The following is a 22,711-nucleotide window of genomic DNA, read 5'->3' on the forward strand; positions in this document are numbered from 1 at the left end:
CCATTATATGGCTGGCCCTTCTTGTGCTTAGACCTCTGAAGGAAAGAAGAAAAGGATGGTGCCATTGAAAAAGAAAAGATAAGCCGGGCGTGGTGGCAGGAGGATCGAGAGGTCAAAACCAGCCTTAGCTACTTTGTGAGGCCCTAAGCAACCTAGTGAGACCCCATCTGTAATAAAATATATAAAAGGGCTGGGGACATGACTCAGTGGTTAAGCACCCTGGGCTCAAACCCTGGTATGAAGAGAGAGAGAGAGAGAGAGAGAGAGAGAGAGAGAGAGAGAGAGAGAGAAAGGAAGGAAGGAAGGAAGGAGAGAAAGAAAGAAAGAGAGAGAAAGAGAGGGAGGGAGGGAGGAAGGAGAGAAAGAGAAAGAGAGGGAGGGAGGAAGGAAGGGAAGGGGAGAAAGAAAGAGAAAGAGAAAGGGAGGGAGGGAGGAAGGAAGGAAGGAGAGAAAGAGAAAGAAAGAGAGGGAGGGAGGAAGGAAGGAAGGGGAGAAAGAAAGAGAAAGAGAAAGGGAGGGAGGGAGGGAGGAAGGAAGGAGAGAAAGAGAAAGAAAGAGAGGGAGGGAGGAAGGAAGGAAGGGGAGAAAGAAAGAGAAAGAGAAAGGGAGGGAGGGAGGGAGGAAGGAAGGAGAGAAAGAGAAAGAAAGAGAGGGAGGGAGGAAGGAAGGAAGGGGAGAAAGAAAGAGAAAGAGAAAGGGAGGGAGGGAGGGAGGAAGGAAGGAGAGAAGGAAGGAGGAAGAAAGGGAGAGAGGGAGGGAGGAAGGAGAGAGAGAGAGAAAGAAGGAAGGAAGGAAGGAGGGAAGGAAGGAAGGAAGGAAAGAAGAAGGAAGGAAGGAGACAGAAAGAAGGAAGGAAAGAAAGAATAAAAAGCATGTAAAATGTAGAGCTATTTGAACCATTTAGGGGATTGCATAGTCCCTCCACAGCAGGCAAAGATGAGTCTGGGTATCCTAGGGTCACGGCTTGCTGAGAACAAAGGGGCTGACTGTCAGAAAGCAGGCAGTGATCAACACAGAGGTGTTCACCAGCCACCAACCCGGATCTTTTAAACAAGCCAAAAAGAGTGAAAAAATGGAAGAGAGGGTGTAAAACAATACGAAGGTGCCCACTAGGACAAGATGCTCTGAGTGATTCTAGCCTCAGGGGAGGATCTCGGGGAGAGGTTGGCGCTGTGGATGTGCTGGACCCGCCGCTTGTGCCTGTCCAGGATGAAAACTATGAAGCCGCTGGTCCAGACCATAAGTCCCAAACACAAAACATCACAGAAGGAAAGTAGGGCTAAAAAGAGCGCACCCCGACTCTGTTCTCAATTACCGCAGAACAGTATCCATAATCTACTTTATTTGTGTTGTTTTTGTTGTTCCACTTGCCAATATACATAGGGACATTGACATTCAACTGCATGGTCAGGATCCAGCACAGGATGTTGGAGGGCCCCATGTATTTGGAAGCTTGCAGTTTCAGCTCTGCCCATCTGAAGTTCCTGGGGCTAATTGTGATGACCTGGAAGATACTCAAGAGGCAGGTGATGCCAGTGCCCACACCCCTGCCAACTCTGTGAACATAGAAAACAACTTTGCATCCAGTATCACTGAGGAAAGGTGTGGCCCTCAAAGCAGCCATTGTCTGTGGAAGTCCATTACAGAACATGACCCAGAAGTAGGCCATGGTCAAGTGCTTGAGAATCAAATCCACGGGCTTTAAGGGACATCTGGTGAAATAAAGGAAATCATGGCAGAGAAGAAAGAAATTCCTCAGGAATCCAACTATGGTCTGCGGTAAGGAGACCACTCCTATCACCAAATCACAGGAGGCCATGTTAGTTTCCAGGAACTGATGATTCCCTTCACTGGGAGAATCCTGCATGGCAACTTGAGATCTGTGTAACACAGGCAACCCAAATCTGCTACTGTCCCCTTACCTTTGTTTCCAATCAATAATTTCTTAGTAAATATCATATTCCTTTCTCTAAGTGATTTGCTATTAGAAGAAAAACATAAAGAATACTATTATAAATCCCAGTGGCTCGGGAGGCTGAGGCAGGAGAATCACGAGTTCAAAGCCAGCCTCAGAAATTTAGCGAGGCCCTAAGAAACTCAGTGAGACCCTGTCTCTAAATAAAATACAAAATAGGGCTGGGGATGTGGCTCAGTGGTCAAGTGCCCCTGAGTTCAATCCCCAGTACTCCACCCCAAAAAAAAGTACTATATCATTTTATGCAATAAATATATAGTATTCTTAATATTTTACATATAACTTTTATAACAATTTTATGAAGTAAACACTTTATTATCCTCAATTAATAAGTGAGGAGATCTTAGGCACAGAAAAGTTGAATAACATGTCCAAAGCCCCCACCTTATTGAGTCAAAATCAGGAGGTGACAATATACTTAACCCAGTGTGTCTCAATTTCAGACATAATTATTTATGTTCTCCTAAAAGTCTTCATACATTCTATGATTTTGTGTACCTTGTCAATATTTTGAATAATGGTTGTACTTTTTAAAAAATTTGTGTTTGACAATTTTCCACTTAAATCTAAAGGCTTCATTTATAGGCAAATATCACCTAAAATAATTCAAAAGAGGACACAGAGTCCGTGAATTTAGTAAAACCCTAAAGAAATGCTTATATCAGATGAAATGGGATTAACTGAATGTACAACTTATTCCATGTTGGAATTAAAGATAATCTTTACCCACATATGCTCAGCAAAGGTATGTGAAACATGAATAGGATAATAAATGCTTATAGAAGGGAAAGTAAATTACCATTAATTATAGAGAAAGTTAATATTTGTTTTGGGGGGTTTTTTGGGGTTTTTTTGTTTGTTTGTTTTGGTACTGAGGATTGAACTCAGGGCACTCACCCACTGAGTCACATCCCCAGCCCTATTTTGTATTTTATTTAGAGACAGGATCTCACTGAATTACTTAGGGCCTTGCTTTTGCTGAGGTTGGCCTTGAACTTGTGATCCTCCTGCCTCAGCCTTCCTGAGCTGCTGGGGATTACAGGCATGCACCACCATGCCTGGCAATATTTGCTTATGAATGGAAAATATTAAAGAAAATTAATTCAATTTCACAATAATTAAACATTCTAAAACACAACTACATTATGCAGAAGGGATATTGGTATGGGGAAATTGTTTCCTGAATCAATTTAAATAACACTAAGATGAATATTGAGTCTGTAATTGGTATCAGAACATTTTGTGAAACCATAGAAAATGTCATAAAATAATGAAATTTTTAAAACTGTTTAAGTCCATAGTTTTTCTCAGGAAAAAAAAAAAACAAAACTAAATCAGCAAGTTAACTTTCCTGAAATGCTTCTTCCCTGACTTCAATAATGAACAAAGTCTAAACATAATCTGCAGATGTTAGATATTTTCTGTTGCTGCATAATCACTGTTTCTATGAAGTATAGAATATGAATGAGGTGAAAAGCCCTTGTTACCTGTTTCTAAACAGAAGGAAATCAATCAGCTGCATCTTACACATTATCAAAGGCATGAAGGAACTGGAGAAAAACTTAAATCAATCCTGAAAATGTTCTTGACTCCTGTAGAGAAGATAGAACATCTAGCAGATGAAATTCTGAATTATATTAGAAAATCTCAAAAGACCACATTCTTTGGCTTCATAAATCAAAATCCAGTGCTGAGGAATAAGAACTGAATAAAATTTATTAAGATCACTTAGGATAATTGTATTATTTTGGTCCACTGTTCCTTTTTCACGGGTTCAACCAAGGATAAGTAATTATTCTCCCTTTTCTCCATAACTTTGACAGTGCTCAGTTTATAGCTTAGAAGAATCCTGTTTTCAAACAACAACTCTTACTGTGTCTTCTGATGCACTTCCTTCCCTTGTAGACCATGCTTCCCAGACCAAAACACAAAAGATTCACCTGACTCTTTCCTGCTGCCAGGCTGGTGAGCTCCCGGCATTGATCAGGACGGCAGGAGTGTGTAGAGGGAGACAGGCAGGTGTGGGATATGGGTTTGTGATCCTGTGACCTCACCCCCCAACAGGATTGCAATTATCATTACACCTGTACCAAAACTGACAGCAGACACTGGGAGCTCAAGTTAATTCCAAGAAACTTTGTCCCAGTTACCAATTACTAAAAACAATTATAACTTTCTAGTGAGATTCTCCAGACATCTGAGAATCTGAGGATGGCCCTTCTAATCAAACATCCCCAGGGCACATAGAAACTCTCAGGGAGGGAGCGGGCCATGCTAATGTCTGAGGCCTGAGGGACCCAGCATCTGTGTCCAGGTGGATTTTGTGCTTTCCCGAGATGCTCTTCTGCTGAAACTCAATCTATGTTCATCTGCATGTTCCTGGAACAGACAATCATCTAATTATGAACAGAGAAACGGCGTTACACAAAGAACTGGGGATGAATGTGTTGAAAGTCAGAATGCAAGGAAAACTTGGAAGTCAAATACTGATGTGCAAAATAATTAGGAATGGATTTGTTCAATTCTGTGAAAACTAGCATGCAAATGTAACCGACTTTTATTCTAGGATGACATATTTTATAGACATTTACCTCCACGGGGTCATAAAACCTGAACTAAATGTCATGGACAGAAGAAGAAGAACATGTATTAAACTGTCTCTTACCCACACACAAAAAAATCACTAGATTCTACTCTTGGCCCAATAGTGGTATATTTTGGGGCTGGTACCCTTTGGTCTCTATTTAATTCAGTTATAAACAACTACTCTTGGGCTGGGGCCATAGCTCAGTGGTAGAGTGATTGCCTCATATGTGTGAGGCACTGAGCCTCACACTGAGTTTGATCCTTAGCACCGCATGAAAATCAATGAATAAATAAAGATATTGTGCCCATCTACAAATAAAAAAATATTTTAAAAAAAGGAAACCATTCTGGGGTATTAGAAGGAAAGTAAAGCTAGCATCATTCTGATGAAAAAAAAATCACTATATTTATATTGTACAGTGGGAAATTCTACTAGTGAACTAATTGATAAACCAAAGCTAATTAAAACATTCAAGAATTATAAAGCAGTCGATATTTCCAATAGTTTATAAGAAGTGTATATAAGGATAATATGAGAACAGAGCCTGGTTTGAGTCATGTGCAATAGTAAAGATGACATGTGTATAAAAATTTTTTTTCCTTCTTTTTATTAATGTTGTCATAATTGAAGTGTCACAGTTAGTTATTAGGTGCTTGAATAAGAAATAAGAAATTAATAAAATGTGCTCCAAACACAAAGCACATTTTTTTTTTTTTTTTTTTTTGGTACTGAGGATTTAACACAGGGTTGCTTTACCACGGAGTTACATCCCCAGATCTTTTATTTTTTATTTTGAGACAGAGTCTCACTAAATTATTTAGAGCCTCACTAAATTGTTGAGCCTGGCCTCAAACTTGAGATCCTCCTTCCTCAGCCTCCGGAATCACTGGGATTATAGGCCTGTGCCACCACACCCAGCACCCACACACATCTTAAGAGGTCTATACAGGAAGTGATATTGGCCAAATTACATTGTCATATCGTTTGCATATATGAATATGTAAACACAAATCCCATCATTATATACAACTATACTGCACCAATAAAATCTTTCACCGTGATTTTTTAAATATGTTTTTTAGTTGTAGATGTACCTTTATTTTGCTTATTTGGTTTTATGTGGTGCTGGGGATGGAACCCAGTGCCTCACATGTGCTAGGCAAGTGCTCTACCACTGAGCCACAACTCCAGACCTCATTGTGATTTTCTTGACAGATTTTTTCTGGTTTCCCAGAGAACATCTTAAGGTCCACTATCTGCCCAGTATCCTTAAGTTTCATTTTATGACTGTTCCGTAATTCGTCTCCCACTTTTCTATGGGCTTCATACATCTCCATTTTTAAATCTGACTTCTACTTCTTCAAAGAAATAAAGAAAATGGAAAATGTTAGACACTTACACTTCATTTATTCAAGCTGGACTATGTACAGGCCCAATAAACTCCTGCTTTCAAATATAGAAACAGAAAAGTAGGACCCCTTTTCCCCAAGCCTGTTATCTTTGGGAACTGTGCCACCCCAGCCATCAGCCCTCTTAGAGAGGCTCCCACCCTCACAGAACGGAGGCTCCTCCAGTTGTATCAGCTATTTCCATCAGCACTGAAATTCCTGTGTAACCTGTCACCATCTGTCAAGCAAGGTCCCCTCATTTGCCACCACGCTTGGGTTAAATAAGAGGCTTGGAAATACTCTACTTCGGATGATGCTGTTCTAACTTATCAACAGTAACGTGGGTGGTGGTGCCCTCATTAAATAAGATATGTGTATCCAGGAATCAGCTCCCTTAAGCCTGGCAGCACGAAGGTTGGTTTGCAAGCTCTGGGATGGGGCTTTCCAGTGAAGTTGGAGCGAGTCCTTGTGTAAATTCCACAAGACAAAATTCCTGCATCGAAGGTTATGATGTTTCAGATCTTCATCTCCTAGGAGTACACTGTGGCAATCTTATTCTACCAGAGTATAATTTTTATCTACAGTTGTTATTGTAATTTCACAATGTTAAACTATATCACCTCCTGTTAATGGGAGATTTTAAATAAATGGGAGCCAAATGCCTCGGGCATCCCAAGCTTATTTCACATGGTGAGAGTTTATGCACTCCAAAAGGGGTTCACTTATATTCATAAGCACTATAGGTAAGGTAAAAATAATTGCAAGGTTTGCATAAATTTTTTCTAATACCAGTTGAACCATGACAGAGATTTGATGAGAAATACTTTTTCTAGAGAAATACTTCTGGAGTATTATCAGCAAGCTGGTTTCCTCTGTTCCCTATAATCTAATTTTAAAAGGCCTTGAATCTTAATAATGGCCAGGCAACAAGTAGCACTACTGCATCCTATACATCTTTCCATATGGCTCATTCTTTGTCTTCATTGGAATTGAGGAAACTTCTATACTTCCATAATGTTTCAAAATTATGAACAATTCCAAATGAATACCAATAATCTATAGACATTGGCATTGTTACCCCTTACTCTCTGGTTACCCCACCTTATACAGGACTCTATATGGTAGCTCAGTACTATTGCTCATTGGGAATATTTATCTCACGTTTTCTTTCTTTATTCTCCCACTCCCTTTCTTTTATCCAGTACTGGGGATTGAGCCCAGACCCTTGCTAGGCAAGCGCTCTACCACTAAGCCACACCTACAACCCTCTTATGGGTTTTGAAGAGGACTGTTAGGCCTTTTTAAAATCTGGTATCAATCTGCTTTCTAGTTTCTAAGCTTTTTACAATAATGAAAGAGGGAGGGAAGATTTCATTTGTGGGCTTCCATCAGTGGTAGCTGATGATTGGGGCAGTTTTCTTTGTGTTAGTATCCTCTTGAGTACCAGCCAAATGATTAGTCAGAGAGTAGACATAGTTCCCCATTCCAAGGTGGTTTTTTTCAACAGGTTAGGGGAGCTCTTGGGTTAGGACATTCACAAGCAGAATTAAAAACTACTTAAGTAAAATCAACATCCATAGGTAGGCCACAGTTTTATTTAAAATGTCTTGAAAGCATGGATTCCCTAAGGTTCCTGTGTACGAACTTGAATTTTATTCTTCTCTAAGCCCAGAGGAAATACCTCAAGGATAGGTTTATGGGGATTTTTGACCCATTTTTGTGCTAGTTCCCAGAACTGGCTGTCTGTTTCTCTAAGTCTAACTCAAGGTGAATCTAGTTAGGTTGAGACTCCAGTGTTGAGTCTGCCCTTCAAAGATAAGGGTGAGAATCAACAGGTGTCAATCAGAAAAACTGGGCAGTCGGTGGAATGTCCCGGTGCATTCATCAGCAACCTGAGGGGGTCTTCAGGGACTTTGGGAAATTTCTTGACAATTGCCTAGAGTTTAGTCTTAGTCCAAGGAGCACAGGTGGGTTTTATCCTAAAGGCACAGGTTTTAATAGGACCCAGTTGAGTGTGGTGAGAAGGGAAGAGTTGGAAATAAAGGTAGTTCAGCCTGAGAAACAGGAAGAGGAGGAGGGGGAAGGATAGGACAAGGAGGCAAAGACTGTGGGGCAGAAGGTATCTGGATCTCATTGGCCTTTTTATCCTTTTACGTTATTTTTGCAGAGCTGAGGATTGAACTCATGACTTAGCACGTGCAAAGAATATACTGTACCACTGAGCTACACCCCCAACCCTTATACTCTTTTAATTGCTTATTTTCCAAAGTTAGCTTCTAGACAATAAACTACAGTGAGGTAAATTTTGAATCTTTTTTTTTTTTTTTTTTTTGGTATTGGAGATTGAACCCAGGGGCATTTAACCACTGAGTCACAACCCGAGCCCTTTTTTGTATTTCATTTTCATACTGGGTCTCACTGAGTTGCTTAGGGCCTTACTAAGTTGCTGAGGCTGGCTTTCAACTTGTGATCTTTGTGCCTCAAACTCCCGAGAGGCTGGATTTCAGGCCTGCACCACCCTGTCTGACCAAATTTTGAATCTTGAATGCAATTTAACACTTTGAGGTACCAATTGAAGGACGGGTTCTGTTTCAGATTAATGTTGCCACAGTTTTCTGGTTTACTTCTAAGGAAGGTAAGTTTGAGGAGTTTGAAAGTTCCTCATGATGGCCATTGAAACAATGTTACCCTTGGTATAATCTGTCCATTAGTTTAAACTTTTCACTAAGAGGAACCATGATATTTATTTTTTTTATTTTTTATTTTTTTATTTTTTGGTACCAGAGATTGAACTCAGGGGCGCTACACCACTGAACCACATCCCCAGCCCTATTTTGTATTTTATTTAGAGACAGGCTCTCGCTGAGTTGCTTAGTGCCTCACTTTGTTGAGGCTGGCTTTGAACTCTTGATCCTCCTGCCTCAGCCTCCAGAGCTGCTGGGATTAGAGGCATGCATCACTGCTTCCAGCTCCATGATGTTTAAATCGATAGCCAACTAGAGTCCCTGACGGGATACTGTCTTTGACTACCTTAGAATTTAGGGAATCTCATTTCTTTTCTTTAAAAACAGGCACATAGAAGAAAGCCGAAACAACAACAACAAAAATACCATATTCTGTCCTCTCTAAAGGACTTGTAAAACGACATCCCAAATAAAATCAGAGAACTCAACCAAAAAGAGGGATTTCAAAATCCAAGAGAAAAATTTATGGAGGTGAAAGGGTGAAGGACTTCCTGGAAGTCGGAGCACCAAGGGCTCCTCAGGGGGGACTGTACACAGTTTCAGGCGCATTTTCCAAGATGCTCCTACTTGGGATCCCACTTTTGACCCAGTTTTTTTAGTCTAAAAGTTAACAGAGGGAACATTCTGTAGAACATAAGATTTTAATCGGAAATAGCAATGGCATCCTGGTTTGTCAGTGCTACTCAAAGCATAGGCGCATCCTGCAGAAATCAGGACAAAAGAGGATTTTTAGAGATGAAGGGGAGTTGACAAAATGATACTTAAATCAAAGCTCATTTGTCTTAGGAACACACTGAAGTCATGGACGTTATTTCTCTGAACAGATGTGGACATTTCTGGTACTGTAGGGATCTCTCCCGCCGCCATCAAAAGGCAGTAATGAATGCCATAGTCTTGGAACAACAAATCACCTCTGACAGCCAGATGTCCTGGAGGGTCAGAAAAAGATAGACACCCCCAAAATATTATGAAATGCAAAGCTTGTCAACTGTGTGAGGCAATGCCTGTCCTTTGATCAGGGTGACTGTCACACCAGTCGAGATCTCACAGCTGGTGCCAAAGATGCTACCACGTCTGGTCTTCTTCAGTCCTACCTTTCTCATGACTGTGGGAGTGTGTTTCTTGAGGTTAATCAGAAAGTCTTACCTCATCACGACCTTGGAAGCAAATTTCTGACAAATGCAAGGCATCAGTCCAGACTTGAGTCCAACTCAGTCCGGAACATCTACTGGTGTCCATTCTAGCCCATCATCTGAAGAAGCTGCTGTGTCTCATAACAGAGGATGCTTACACTGTACGTATGCACATGGATAGACATGTTTGGATATATATTTTTTTCTTCTTTTTCAAAAGAAGTGTGGCATCTTCTTCATATATTGGTTGGGGTGTAGGTTAAGAGTTTCCCACCTTGAAATAGCCTGTCTCAAATATCTCTATTTCATTGGTCCCTCCTAGGACTATTCAGAGACTCTTGTCACATCTAGACATAGAAGAGGGAGAGAAGACCCTCAGATGGTCTAAAATCAGCAAATTATAAGCTGAACAAATGAAAGAATTGCTGTTTAGTTAACTTGTCATTGTTGTGACCAAAATATCCAACAAGAACCATTTAGAGGAGGGAAAGTTTATTTGGCATTCATGGTTTCAGAAGTCTCACTCTGTGCTCAAGAGGAAGCAGCACATCGTGGGAGAAGGGCCCAGCAGAGGAGAGCAGCTCAGCTTATGGTGGGGTCAGGAAGCAAAGGGAGAAAGGGGAAGGGATCACAGGGAAAGTGCACCCTTCTGGAGCACCCCCCTAGTGAACCACTTCCTCCAGCCACACCTGACCTGCCTATAGGTACCACCCAGTCATTCCATTCAAAGTAGGACAGACAGATTAGGTTACAGCTCTCATGAGTCAATCATTTTACTTCTGAATATTCCTGCATTAACAGAAGTTTTGGGGGGACGACTCATATCCAAACCCTAACAATTGCTGAAAAAACATGTGGCTATCCCTAAGCTTCAAATGGAGAAAGGAGGTCACCATGGGTGACCAAGCTTTTTGCTGATGGCAGTAACATCACAGCTCACCTGGGAACACGCTGTAGACATGGAAACAAACAGAAACCCATTGATAATGTAGTGAGACAGCAGAAATCTCTTACATCAGACAACAAAAGTTCAAAGGTTAAAGGTCCCCTTTTCCTGTGTGAAAACACCAGGCGTGCAGGAAGCAAGCCCATTGGAAGGTTTCAGTCCCCAGTGAAACAGAGTCCACTTGTTCTTTTTCACCACTACTCTTTCCTTGTACAGCACATTTCCACATATGATTTATTGTTTTTGAAATTTCTCTCTCATTGGTCCACTATTTGAATTTCCAAGTCTTTATTATACATTAAGGGTAGCCATTCTCTCTTTTGTTCCAGACTTTTTTGTGATGGGCTGACAGATTTGACTCCATGGAAATGTTATAGGCCAGGCTACCTGGGCAATGACTAAACAGACCCCATTTTACCCTGAGACTCCATGTTATGTAGGAAATGCTTCTCCCATGGGACCACCCCGCCTCTGTACCCGTCATCGGTTACTTAGCATGACATGTTTAACAATGCAAAATGACAATTCTTATATGATGAAAAATTGTTCTCTTTTTCTTAACCAGTGTACCATGTCAACAGTGATTGTCTAGAAGTTAGTGACCATTCTTTAATTTGTACTGAAGTAAGGTCGTTTTGACCCACTTCCCCCTCTGCTGATGATCTCATGATGTTAGTTTGTAATTTTGAATCATAGGTACAGACACTTATGATTGATGTGATTTTTGGTATAAGAACCCCTGCAACCCTGTGGTCGGGGCTGTTCTCCCAATAGCCATTTTCAGGGCATTGTGTGAGACAGCCGGCCGGCTTAATAAAGACTCTCAAATTTGAACTTCTCAGTGATGATCTCTCTGTTCTTAAGTTGCTCCCCATAACATTTTTTTTTTTGGATAGTTTTGTTTATTTTTTTCTGGAATAAAATTTCTATTTTTTTTCTTTTTTTAAAAAAATTTGTTCTAATTAGTTATACATGACAGTAGAATGCACTTTAACACATCCTACATAAATGGAGTATAATTTCTCATTCTTCTGTTTGTACATGCCATAGAATCACACCGGTCATGTAGTCATATATGTACATAGGGTAATAATGGTCCAATTCATTCTACTGTCCTAAAATTTCTAATTTTAGAACACAAGCACATGGTAGTAATACTGGGGTCTTGAAAATTAAGAGATTTTTTTCTGATACCTTTAAATCTTCCCAGATATGTGATGACATTTCTAGTTGTAAAGAATATATTTTCGGGGTCGGGGATTTAGCTCAGTGGCAGAGCGCTTGCCTTGCACGCATAAGGCCCTGAGTTCGGTCCTCGGCCCTGAAAAAAAAAAAAAAAAAAAAAAGTCTAAAAAAAAAAAAAAAACAAAAGGAAAAAAAATCCAAAAAAAAAAACAAGGTAAGAATATATTTTCATGGGTTCTGGAAATGTTTTACACTAATGTTGTATTACTGATTTTTTAAAATATGAATTTCTGTTGAATTCTACCAATGTCTTTTTTGCACATATGAACATAGCATTCTCATTGATTCTATTGTAAATATTTTTGGATTTCCTAATGCTAAACCTCATTTCCATTCCTGCTATAAATGGTGGTTGTTTACAATATAATCTTTGGGTGTGTTAACCCATGGTTTCTAATATTTAAAACTATAACTTTGGGGACTGCAGTTGTGACTCAGTGGTAGAGCAATTGCCTAGGCACTGGGTTCCATCCTCAGCACCGCATACAATTAATAAACAAAATAAGGTATTGTGTCCATCTACAACTAAAAAAAATTTTTTTTAGGGCTGGGATTATAGCACAGTTGGTAGAGTGCTTGCCTTGCAAGCGCAAGGCCCTGGGTTCAATCCCCAGCACTCCATTTAAATACTACTTTGATGTTTGCATACTGGTTTTGTTTATTTGTTTGTTTGTTTGTTTTTTGTGGTGTTTTAGCGTGCATTGAATTGCAATATTTTGTCCCTACTTACTGAATATCAATATTTGACTTCAAATTCTTTGCACTGTAACTTGACATATCCTTCTCAAACTCTTGTGTGTTCTCATTTCTCTACTTATAATTAAATGACAGTTTAACTCAGGAATTTGAGGACTAAAGAGAATGAGAGTTTGCAAAGGACATCTCAGGGGAGCAGCAAATGACACATCTGATTTCCTGTGAGTCCCTCAAGTCTCAGACTGTGGTATTTCTTGCTCTCTCCGTGTGAGCCCCTAATTGCCCTCAGGGATCACTGACAAGAAGAGCTTCTCCCAAATGCTCTCATCTCTCTGGAGATGCTCAGGAGAATGTGGCAACTGTTTCTGGTAATTGGTAACTGGGACTAAGTGGCCCAAAATACCCTTTACTTCCCTGGTGTGTACTGTCAGTGTTGGTGCACGTGGAATGATAATGCGGATCTGTGGGGAGGTGAGGTCACAGGATCACACACTCATATCCCAGACCTCTGCCTCCCTCTGCACACTCACTGAACACCCTGACTCTTATCCTGCGCCCACCTGTCTGGCAACACTAAAAGTCAGGTGAATATATTTTATTCATTTGCAAGGCAGAATCTGCAAGGAAGAAAGTGTGTCGGGAGGTAGAGTAACTACTATATTTGGAAAGGGGGTTCTTTTAGGCTAGAAACTGAGCCAAAACCCACACAGGAGGGAGAAAATCATTACCGAGTCATAGGCTGAACTTCTGGAGAAGAAATGGAGGCCCAAGACCACAAGTTTGTCCCTAACTGCTCCTAATTTAACTTAATGCAATAACTGCTACTTGTTGGATTTTAAAGCTTGAAACCATATGTTTTACTAAAGTTCTCTAAAATAACTTGGAAATTAATTTCTTAGCTGTTCTTTCTTATGCAAATCAGAGGCAACATTTCCCAGATTAGCAGAATTACTTCTGTAATACTTTCATGCCTGTGAAAATGTATATAGTGTAGTTGCTTGAAGTAGCTTATTACGCCAATAAATAATAAATATGCAGTGTTAATCACTCTGGGCACATAATATATTAAATAGAGGCAGTGCTAGTGTTGTTAAGAAAATATTTGGTGCCTGTGGATTATGTTTAAACTATTTTTCTTTTTGAAGACAGGAAAGGAGGATTCAAGTAAAGGTAACTTGATGATCTTAGGAACTTTAACATGAAGGGAGAAAACTCATGATCTTCAGCACTTTTCAGTATTGCATTATTGTGTAACATTTTCTCTGGCTTCAAAATTTTTTTGAGTGTCATTTCCAGACTCATTACTCATTTGTGAACTTTTAAATTATATTCAGTGAATAAGTCCCCTTAACACCTATTCTCTTTTTGCATAAGTGCCTATGTCTTAATATAATTAATAATACTAATTTTGAAATAATTTTTTTTTTTTTTTACATACTGGGGATGGAACTCAGGGGCACTTGACCTCCGAGTCACATCCCCAGCCCTTTTTTGTATTATATTTAGAGACAGGGCCTCACTGAGTTGCTTAGAGTCTCTTTTTTGCTGAGACTGGTTTTGAACTTTCCTGAGCCTCCTGAGTCGCTGGGATAACAGGCGTGCACCACCACGCTGGGCTAATTTGGTATTTTTTAACTGACAAATAAATACTCATTTTCTCTCTAATGAATGGTAATATAGTTCCTCCTCTGCAATACATGACCTTTTACTCATCTTTCATATCCCTTTGTTTAGCACAAAACTGGATACTTTTCTTTTGAGGTGCTGGTGATCAAACCCAGGAAAGCACTCTACCATTGAGCTATCTCCTATCCCCTACACTTCTCAATTAAGAAAAAGAATCTCTTTTAGTGTGCGTGCCTTGCAAGCACAAGGCCCTGGGTTCAATCCCCAGTACTGAAAAAAAAAAAAAATCCAACTTGGAATAACTTGCACACTCAATAAATTTCACTTGAGGTCTGAGGCTGAAACTCAGTGGCAGAGCGCTTGCCTAGCACGTGTGAAGCACTGGGTTCAATCCTCAGCACCACATAAATATAAATAAATAAAATAAAAATATTCTGTCCATCTACAACTACAAAAATAAATAAATAAATTTCACTTGATCTCGCTTTTAGAATTAGCCATAATCAGGACACATATTCTAATTGGATCTCTCAACCATTAAGGGTAATATTTACCTACCTAAGAAGCAATTTGATTTAAATAAAAAATTGCCACAATCACAATTTTTGTACATAAGCTATAAGCATTCTTGTAAAAATTGGCATAATGGACAAAAGCATGAGAAACGTTGTGTGAAATATTTTCATTTCGTTGTGTGAAATATTTTAAAAGTATAACTATATCAGAGGTTTAGACACACAGTGGTTAAGTATATGGCCAATCCCTGGCTCTGCCTCTTATAAGGAAGAAACTTTAGGAATGTCATTCAGTTTTCCTGTGCCTAAGATCTCCTCACCTATAAAATGGAAATATAAAAGTCATAGAATCGTTATTTTTTTAAATTTTTTTAAATGTTGATGGATCTTTATTTATATGCCATGCTAAGAATCTAACCCAGGGCTTCACACATGCTAGGTAAGTGCTCTACTACTGAGCTACAACCCCAGCCCTAGAATTGTTATTAAAGATACATGCAAGATGCTTATATAATATACTAATAGTGGGGATATATATGTTTCCCTTTTTATAGAGAAACACTCAGAAAAAAAATGTGTTTTAATAAGAAAATTATGGGGCTGGGGTTGTAGCTCAGTGGTAGAGCGCTTGCCTAGCATGTGTGAGGCACTGGGTTTGATTCTCAGAACTGCATACAAATAAATTTTAAAAAGGTCCATCAACAACTAAAAGAAAAGAAACTGAAATTAAATATAAATTTTATGATCATGATAATCTGTAAATGTCTGTCATTTATATTATTGCAAAACATTAAGCAATTTTAAATAAAAACTACTAAGGTCAAAAAAAAAAAAAAAAAAGAAAGAAAGTTATGGGCCGCTGGGTACAGAAAGCACATGCCTGTGGTCCCAGTTACTCAGAAAGCTGAGGCAGGAGGATCACATGTTCGAGGCCAGCCTGGACAACTTAGTAAGACCCTGTGTCAATAAAAATAAATAACAAAGACTGGAGAGTGGAACTCAGTAATAGAACACCCCTAAGTTAAATTCCCAGTACCGTGAAAGGAAATTTATGGGTTTGAAACAATGATAATTGGACAATAGTAGATTTCAGCTGCTGCAGTAAAACAGACTCCACATTTCCATACAGGACCATCTCGCTGTAAGTGGGAATATCAGTCACTGGAAAACTACACATGGCCTCCAGTTACTTGGTGATAGGACTGATCTTCTTCACGCAGACCGTAGTAGGATTCCTGGGGAATGTTTTTCTCCTCTGCCATTATAGTTTACTTTACTACACCGGATGCAAATTAAGGCCCACAGATTTGATTCTCAAGCACCTGACTGTGGCCAACTCCTTAGTCCTGCTCTCTAAAGGAGTCCCGCAGACAATGGCTGCTTTTGGGTTGAAACATTTCCTCAGCGATATTGGATGCAAAGTTGTGTTCTATGTTCACAGAGTTGGCAGAGGTGTGTGTATTGGCAGCATTTGCCTCTTGAATGTCTTTCAAGCCATCACAATCAGCCCCATGACCTTCAAGTGGCCAAAGTTGAAACTGAAAGCTGCCAGATACATTGGGCCCTCCAACAGTTTGTGCTGGATCCTAAATATGCTGGTGAACAGTATAGCTCCTATTCATGTGACTGGCAAGTGGAACAGCAAAAATAACACTAAGAAAAAGGATTTACAATATTGTTCTGCAGTAGTTAGCAACATTACAAGAAGATCACTGTACACAGCACTGATATTATCTTATGATGTTTTGTGTGTGGGACTGATGATCTGGGCCAGTGCCTTCATGGTTTCCACCCTGTACAGGCACAAGAAGCAGGTCCAACATATTCATAGGACCAACCTCTCCCCCAGATCCTCCCCAGAGTCCAGAGTCACCCAAAAAATTCTCATTCTGGTGGGCATCTTCGCATCGTTTTATACCTTCTCCTCTATCTTTGCATCATTTACAAGTATTTTTCATAATCCCAGTTGGTGGCTGCCTATCATCTCTACACTATTTGGTGCTTGTTTTCCTGCAGTCAGTCCCTTTGTTCTCATGAGCCATGAGTCCAGGATATCCAGGCTGAGTTAGGGAAACGGCAAACGTTTCCCTAAGCTGGTCAGTTAGCTCCACTTTTTTTTTTTTTTTTTTTTTTTAAGCTCCACTTTTTGTGGTTTGTGTCTTTTTTGCAGTCTGTTATTCTTTCCTTGTAAAGGTTTAGCACAATAAGGAGAAGTAATGAAACAGAGTGACCAACAGATCAAATCTCTGCCCTCATAGGATTTACCATGCATTGGGAACCACAGTTAACAGATTAAGGGTTCTGCAAAGTGCTTTTAGGGTTTTCACTTTATTAAGTGCTGCAATGGAGAAGTTTTGATGCTGGGAATTTGTTTAGAAAAGAACAAGGCCTCTAATAATTTGAAAATAATGCAAAGCTTATACGAGTATGTAACTTTAAGCCAATGAATTAAAAATGCCCTTAGCACAAAAGTATAAGAATTCTTTAATAAAATGGAAAAACCTAAATAACTGCCAATTGGAAAGTGAAAACAGTGACTCTCTAGCAAATGACCTTGGACACAGCTAGAGAACTAATGTATGAGACATTGCAAAATATGAAAAGAACCAGTTTGGTCATTTGTGTTAGACTTTTGTTGTGACAAATACCTGGTAAGTTCAGCTTAGAGGAGGAAAGACTTATTTTGGCTTATGATTTCAGTATATGGTCAGCTGGCTCCGTTGCTTCAGGCCTGACATGAGGCAGAATATTGTGGTGGAAGGGCATGGCAGGGGAAAGCTGCTCAGCTCAGGACAGCCGGGAAGCAGAGAAAAAAGAAGGGACCGGGAAGAACAGAGAGTCCCTAAGGATGTGTACCCAAGGACTCACTCCCTCCAACTAGGTTTTACTTCCTAGTTTTCACCACCTCCCAGTAGCTCATTCAGATGTGAATTCATCAATGGATCAATCCACCAATGAGGTTGGTGCCCCCATGAGTCAATCACTTCCCCAATGCACCACCTCTAAACATTGCTGCCTTGGGGATCAAGCCTTTCACACATGAGCCTTTGGGGGACATTCCAGATCTAAACTATAACATCATTTACTTTAAATCCTAAGAAGAAAATCATTTAAAATATGTGAATTTTCGTGGGAAGGTTGTAGGGTATTTCAAGTGTTTTCATGTAAAAATGGATACAGTGATCTGGGTGGAATACAGTGAACACAAAATCATGTTAAGAGCTGTCAAACAGAGTTCAATGCACAGCTGACAAAAATGAGACATGAAAGAAATCAACTTATTATTGGAACCCTTAGAAATTAGAATATTCTGTTTTGTGATTACTCCAAAAAGTCTACTAAAAAGAAGGAAGCAGCTGGGTGTGGTGGCACACTCCTGAAATCCCCAAAGCTCAGGAGGCTGAGGCAAGAGATTGTGAGTTCAAAGCCGGCCTCAGCAATTTAGCGAGGGCCCTAGGCAACTTAGTGAGACCCTGTCTCAAAAAAATAAAAAGGGGGCCTGGGGAGATAGCTCAGTTGGTAGAGTGCTCGCCTCGCAAGCACAAGGCCCTGGGTTCGATCCCCAGCACCGCAAAAAAATAAATAAATAAATAAATAAAATAAAAAGGACTGGGGATGTGGCTAGGTGGTTAGGACACTCTGGGTTCGATCCCTGGTTAAAAAAAAAAAAAAAAATTAACTCTGGGGACAATGGCTTACTTGTGCAAGAAAGAAACTCCTTGAGGTGTCCTTAACTGAGGAGCGTCAGTTACTGAGAGACTGATGAGGGTAGTGATTCCCCAAAGTTTTCCAAAGGGAACTTCTTAATCAAAAACCTCTTTCTGCAGTGTTCTTGAAGTGAAAGAAATCCGTCTCCATATAATTTGTAAATTCTGTTGTATTTTAATAATATCCATTATTATATTAAGACAGAAAGTTATCCCTAAGCTTCCTATTTAACTCTGTTCTTACCTCATTGTTTTTTTTTCCCTTTATTTTCTTTAATTTGTCCTTTTTAGATATACATGACAGTAGAGTATATTTTGACATATTATACATACATGGAGTACAACTTATTCTAATTAGGATTCCATTCTTGTGGTTGTACATGATATGGAGTTTCACCTCATTGTTTTTCAATCATATGTACTTAGGGGAAAGTTATATTTATTCAAGTAATACAACTCTAGAAATGTTGGTAATACAACTCTAGAAAAACAGGATTAATACTGACTACTATTAAAAATAATACTGCATTGCATATATTTTCTAATTACAATATTTATATAGAACATAAAATATATTCATTTACAAATTAATGTAAATGTTTTCAAAACATTATCTTGAAAAATGTGATTTGATGAAATTTTAATTGGAATAAAATATTAGTCTTTTCAGTAAACCATTTATTTCTTTCATTGCTAATGAATAACAACCCAAACTTTCTGTGAAGGTAATAAAAAGTTCTACACTCTTTGGTGAATCCCAGGAAGTAGTAGAATTTTTTTTAAATATTTTTTCAGGGGCTGGGGAGATAGCTCAGTTGGTAGAGTGCTTGCCTTATAAGCACAAGGCCCTGGGTTTGATCCCCAGCACCAAAATAAATAAATAAATAAATAAATAAATAAATAAATAAATAAATAAAATATTTTTTTCAGTTGTCAATGGATTTACTCATTTATTTATTTATTTATTTATTTATTTATATGTTGGGCTGAGGATCGAACCCAGTGCCCAGTGCCTCACACATGCTAGGCAAGTGCTTTACCACTGAGCCACAACACCAGGCCCAGGAAGTAGTAGTATTTTTATTTGAAAAAATCAAACATGAAGAGGTTCCTTGCTGCCTCCAGGATGTGGAGGTAGAAGAGCTTCATCTATAAGGAAGGGTTTACCCTGACCCACTGACCACGGTGCTTCACTCTCCAGTATAGTCCAGATAGGTGGATGCACCCTGGAGCTCAGGAGGCCTGAGTACCAAGACCCACTTCTGGGGAAGGGACAATCAAGATGAATCTTATCCTTGTGGTAGGTTTGCAAAAGCACCTTGTGATGTGGTGATTCCCACAGGGACTCTAGCACATTTAGCATCTCAACTGTCTCTCCTTTTTTGCAGGGGGTCAGGGGGGACTGGGGATTGAACTCAGGGACATTCAACCACTGAGACACATCCCCAGCCCTATTTTGTATTTTATTTAGAGCCAGAGTCTCACTGAGTTGCACCTCACATTTGCTGAGGCTGGCTTTAAACTCACGATCCTCCTGCCTCAGCCTCCTCAGTCACTGGGATTATAGGCATGTTCCACTATGCCTGGTTCAATTGCCTCTCCTTGTTTTGAGCAACTGGACCTTTTCTCCTTCTGATTTTGCTTTTTGTTTGGTTTGGTTTGTTTGTTGTTGTCTTGGTTTTTGGGGGGGTTGTTTTTGGGGATTGAACACAGGGGGGCTTTACCACTGAGCTACATCCCTGGTCCTATTTATTTTGAGACAGGGTCTCGCTAAGTTGCTGAGGTTGCCTTGAACTTGGGACCTCCTGAATCGGCCTCCAGAGTGACTGGGATTACAGGTGTGGGCCACTGCCACTGTACTGGCCCTCCTTCAGTTTTGAACCAGGGAAATTAATTCGTCCATCAGCATCAAATTAGTGCTCTTCACCTTTCTGTAAGCATCTATAAGGCTGGATATTTTTAAAGACTTTTCTTGTCCCTGTCATTCTCTAGGGATGACTCAATCTCTGCATACTCCTTTTTTGCAGCACTAAGGTTATCAATAAATTGGTATTTTTTTAATACCCATTGGCAAGCTGCTTTTCACATCTTACATGAAGTCAACTTCTAATAGAATGAACAAGTATGAATAAAAACAAGAGACCCACCAACAAACAAATGACATATGGACCTACCGGGCTATAAAAATTGAGTTGTAGATTCAGGTTATTGGACAGAAGCTCCAGCACCACCTCACTCGGTTTGCCAAGATTCAGCTCAAAGCAAAGCTTCACAGAGAACCACAGCCCTCCATGGCTCTGCCCAGGAGCCCTGGATCCATCACCAACAGCAAGCTCAGGGTACCCTGCAAAATTCCATCTGGAACCCACCCAGCAACTGGCATTCAGATTGGTCAGTTAAATGGTTGGTAGTAGGGGGAGATTTGGAAAATTAAACATGCTTGAGTTCATTATTACTCAATGATTATTCTTATTTAACCTCATTCCTACTAACTTCTTATCAACATATGATTCAAAATACAATGAAATGTGCCAATCATAAGTACACAAGTTGGGCTGGAGTTGTGGCTCAGTGGTGGAGTGCTCACCTAGCATGCATGAGCCCCTGGGTTCGATCCTCAGCACCACATAAGAATAAAATAGAAGAATTGTGTCCACCAATAACTAAAACAAAATATTTTTTTTAATTTTTTTAAAGTGCATGAGTTGACAATTTTTAAAACTTTATATCTCTCTGCAGTGTATCTTATCAACTTAAGAAATACATCCATTAACAGAGAAAGTACTCTTTTGTAACTTTTCTGTCCATACCCACTCACTCTGACCATATGCAGCCTTGTTTTGATTTCTATTAATATAAGTGACAATTTGACCAGTTCTTGAACTTCATAGAGTGGAATGAATCACGATGTACACTTTGATGTCTGCCTTTTTTTTTTGCTCAAAATAGTGTTTTTCATGACTACCCTGTGGATTGGCATTTCACTCTATTTATGCCTAAGATCTGACACTGTATAAATATATACCAGATTATTTGATGGACATTTGGATTTCTTTAAGAACAATGGATACTAGGTGGGCCTGGTGAAGCCCTGTAATTCCAGCAACTCAGGAAGCTAAGGCAGGAGGATTGCAAGTTTGAGGACAGCCTCAGCAAATTAGTGAGGCCCTAAGCAACTTAGTGAGACCCTGTCTCAAAATAAAAAATAAAAAGGAATGGATTGTAACTCAGTGGTAGAGCGCCCCCTGGGTTCAATTAATTCCCCAGTACAAAAAGAGGGGGTGGGGTCAAAGGCCAAAGGTCAAAAGTCATTCTGGGGAAAATATTAATCCAAACAGGATGTCAGATGATAAGCAATTATGAATTTTAATTTAATAATAATAGATGTGACATGTATGAATCCAGTTTGACATAACTGCAACCAGCTTGAGTCCTAACCACCATAATTACCCCTGAGTAACCCTAGCTAGTTTTTTCAGTACAGTTTCCCAGTGGACTATAAAAAAATAAAATCATTAAAATCACACATGGGCTTTACACTCAGACCCTAGATCCAGGAATGTGCCTGACTCTTCAATAAATAAGCCAGGTACATTCCAGCCAGAATGAAGAAATTTTTGTCTTGACCCATAAATACATCCCTCTTTCTGACTCGAATTGCAGGGATCCAACTGGTTTTGCTGCCACCAAGGACCATGCTTCCATCAGAATTTCCCCCAATAAATTGCAATCTATGCAATCTTCCATCTGTATGCCTCTCCTTAGTCTCACCCATCATAAACTAGAACTGGGTCGTTCTAGAATGTGAGAGAATGTCCTTATTTTTAAGGGATGCATGCTGAAATACTTAGGAATGAAATATCACAATGAGTGAACTTATATTTACAGAACTGAATCACATGTACACGAAATTCATATATAAAAGAAGAAGAAAGAAATATGCTTAATATTAAAATATTAACAACTGCCAAATCTAGGTGCAGGGCATGTGGGCATTCACCAAACCATTCTTTGACCTATATCACATGAATGAAAATTTCATAAGACTATGTCGGGATGGAAACTAACTTTAATACTGTCTGAATGAAAACAAAAGAGGCTGACAACCAGAAACCAAAGAAGAGACACAGCATACCTAGAGGAACAATG

At 39.5% G+C, this 22,711-nt stretch overlaps 1 protein-coding gene and 1 pseudogene across 1 annotated transcript; one reads left to right on the forward strand and one right to left on the reverse strand.

The window, feature by feature from the left end:
• Positions 1–887: 887 nt before the first annotated feature.
• Positions 888–1,819, reverse strand: LOC124968232 (vomeronasal type-1 receptor 3-like; annotated as a pseudogene).
• A 14,211-nt stretch (positions 1,820–16,030) lies between these two features.
• Positions 16,031–16,924, forward strand: LOC124968233 (vomeronasal type-1 receptor 3-like). The gene has a single exon (XM_047530529.1). It carries the CDS (start codon positions 16,031–16,033, stop codon positions 16,922–16,924), a length of 894 nt encoding a protein of 297 aa, XP_047386485.1.
• Positions 16,925–22,711: the final 5,787 nt, after the last annotated feature.

The sequence above is a fragment of the Sciurus carolinensis genome, chromosome 17 (assembly GCF_902686445.1).
Source record: "Sciurus carolinensis chromosome 17, mSciCar1.2, whole genome shotgun sequence".
In the NCBI taxonomy this organism is placed as follows: domain Eukaryota; kingdom Metazoa; phylum Chordata; class Mammalia; order Rodentia; family Sciuridae; genus Sciurus; species Sciurus carolinensis.

Coding starts and splice junctions, on each gene's coding strand:
- LOC124968233 (XM_047530529.1), top strand. CDS start 16,031: ATGGCCTCCAGTTACTTGGTGATAGGACTGATCTTCTTCACGCAGACC.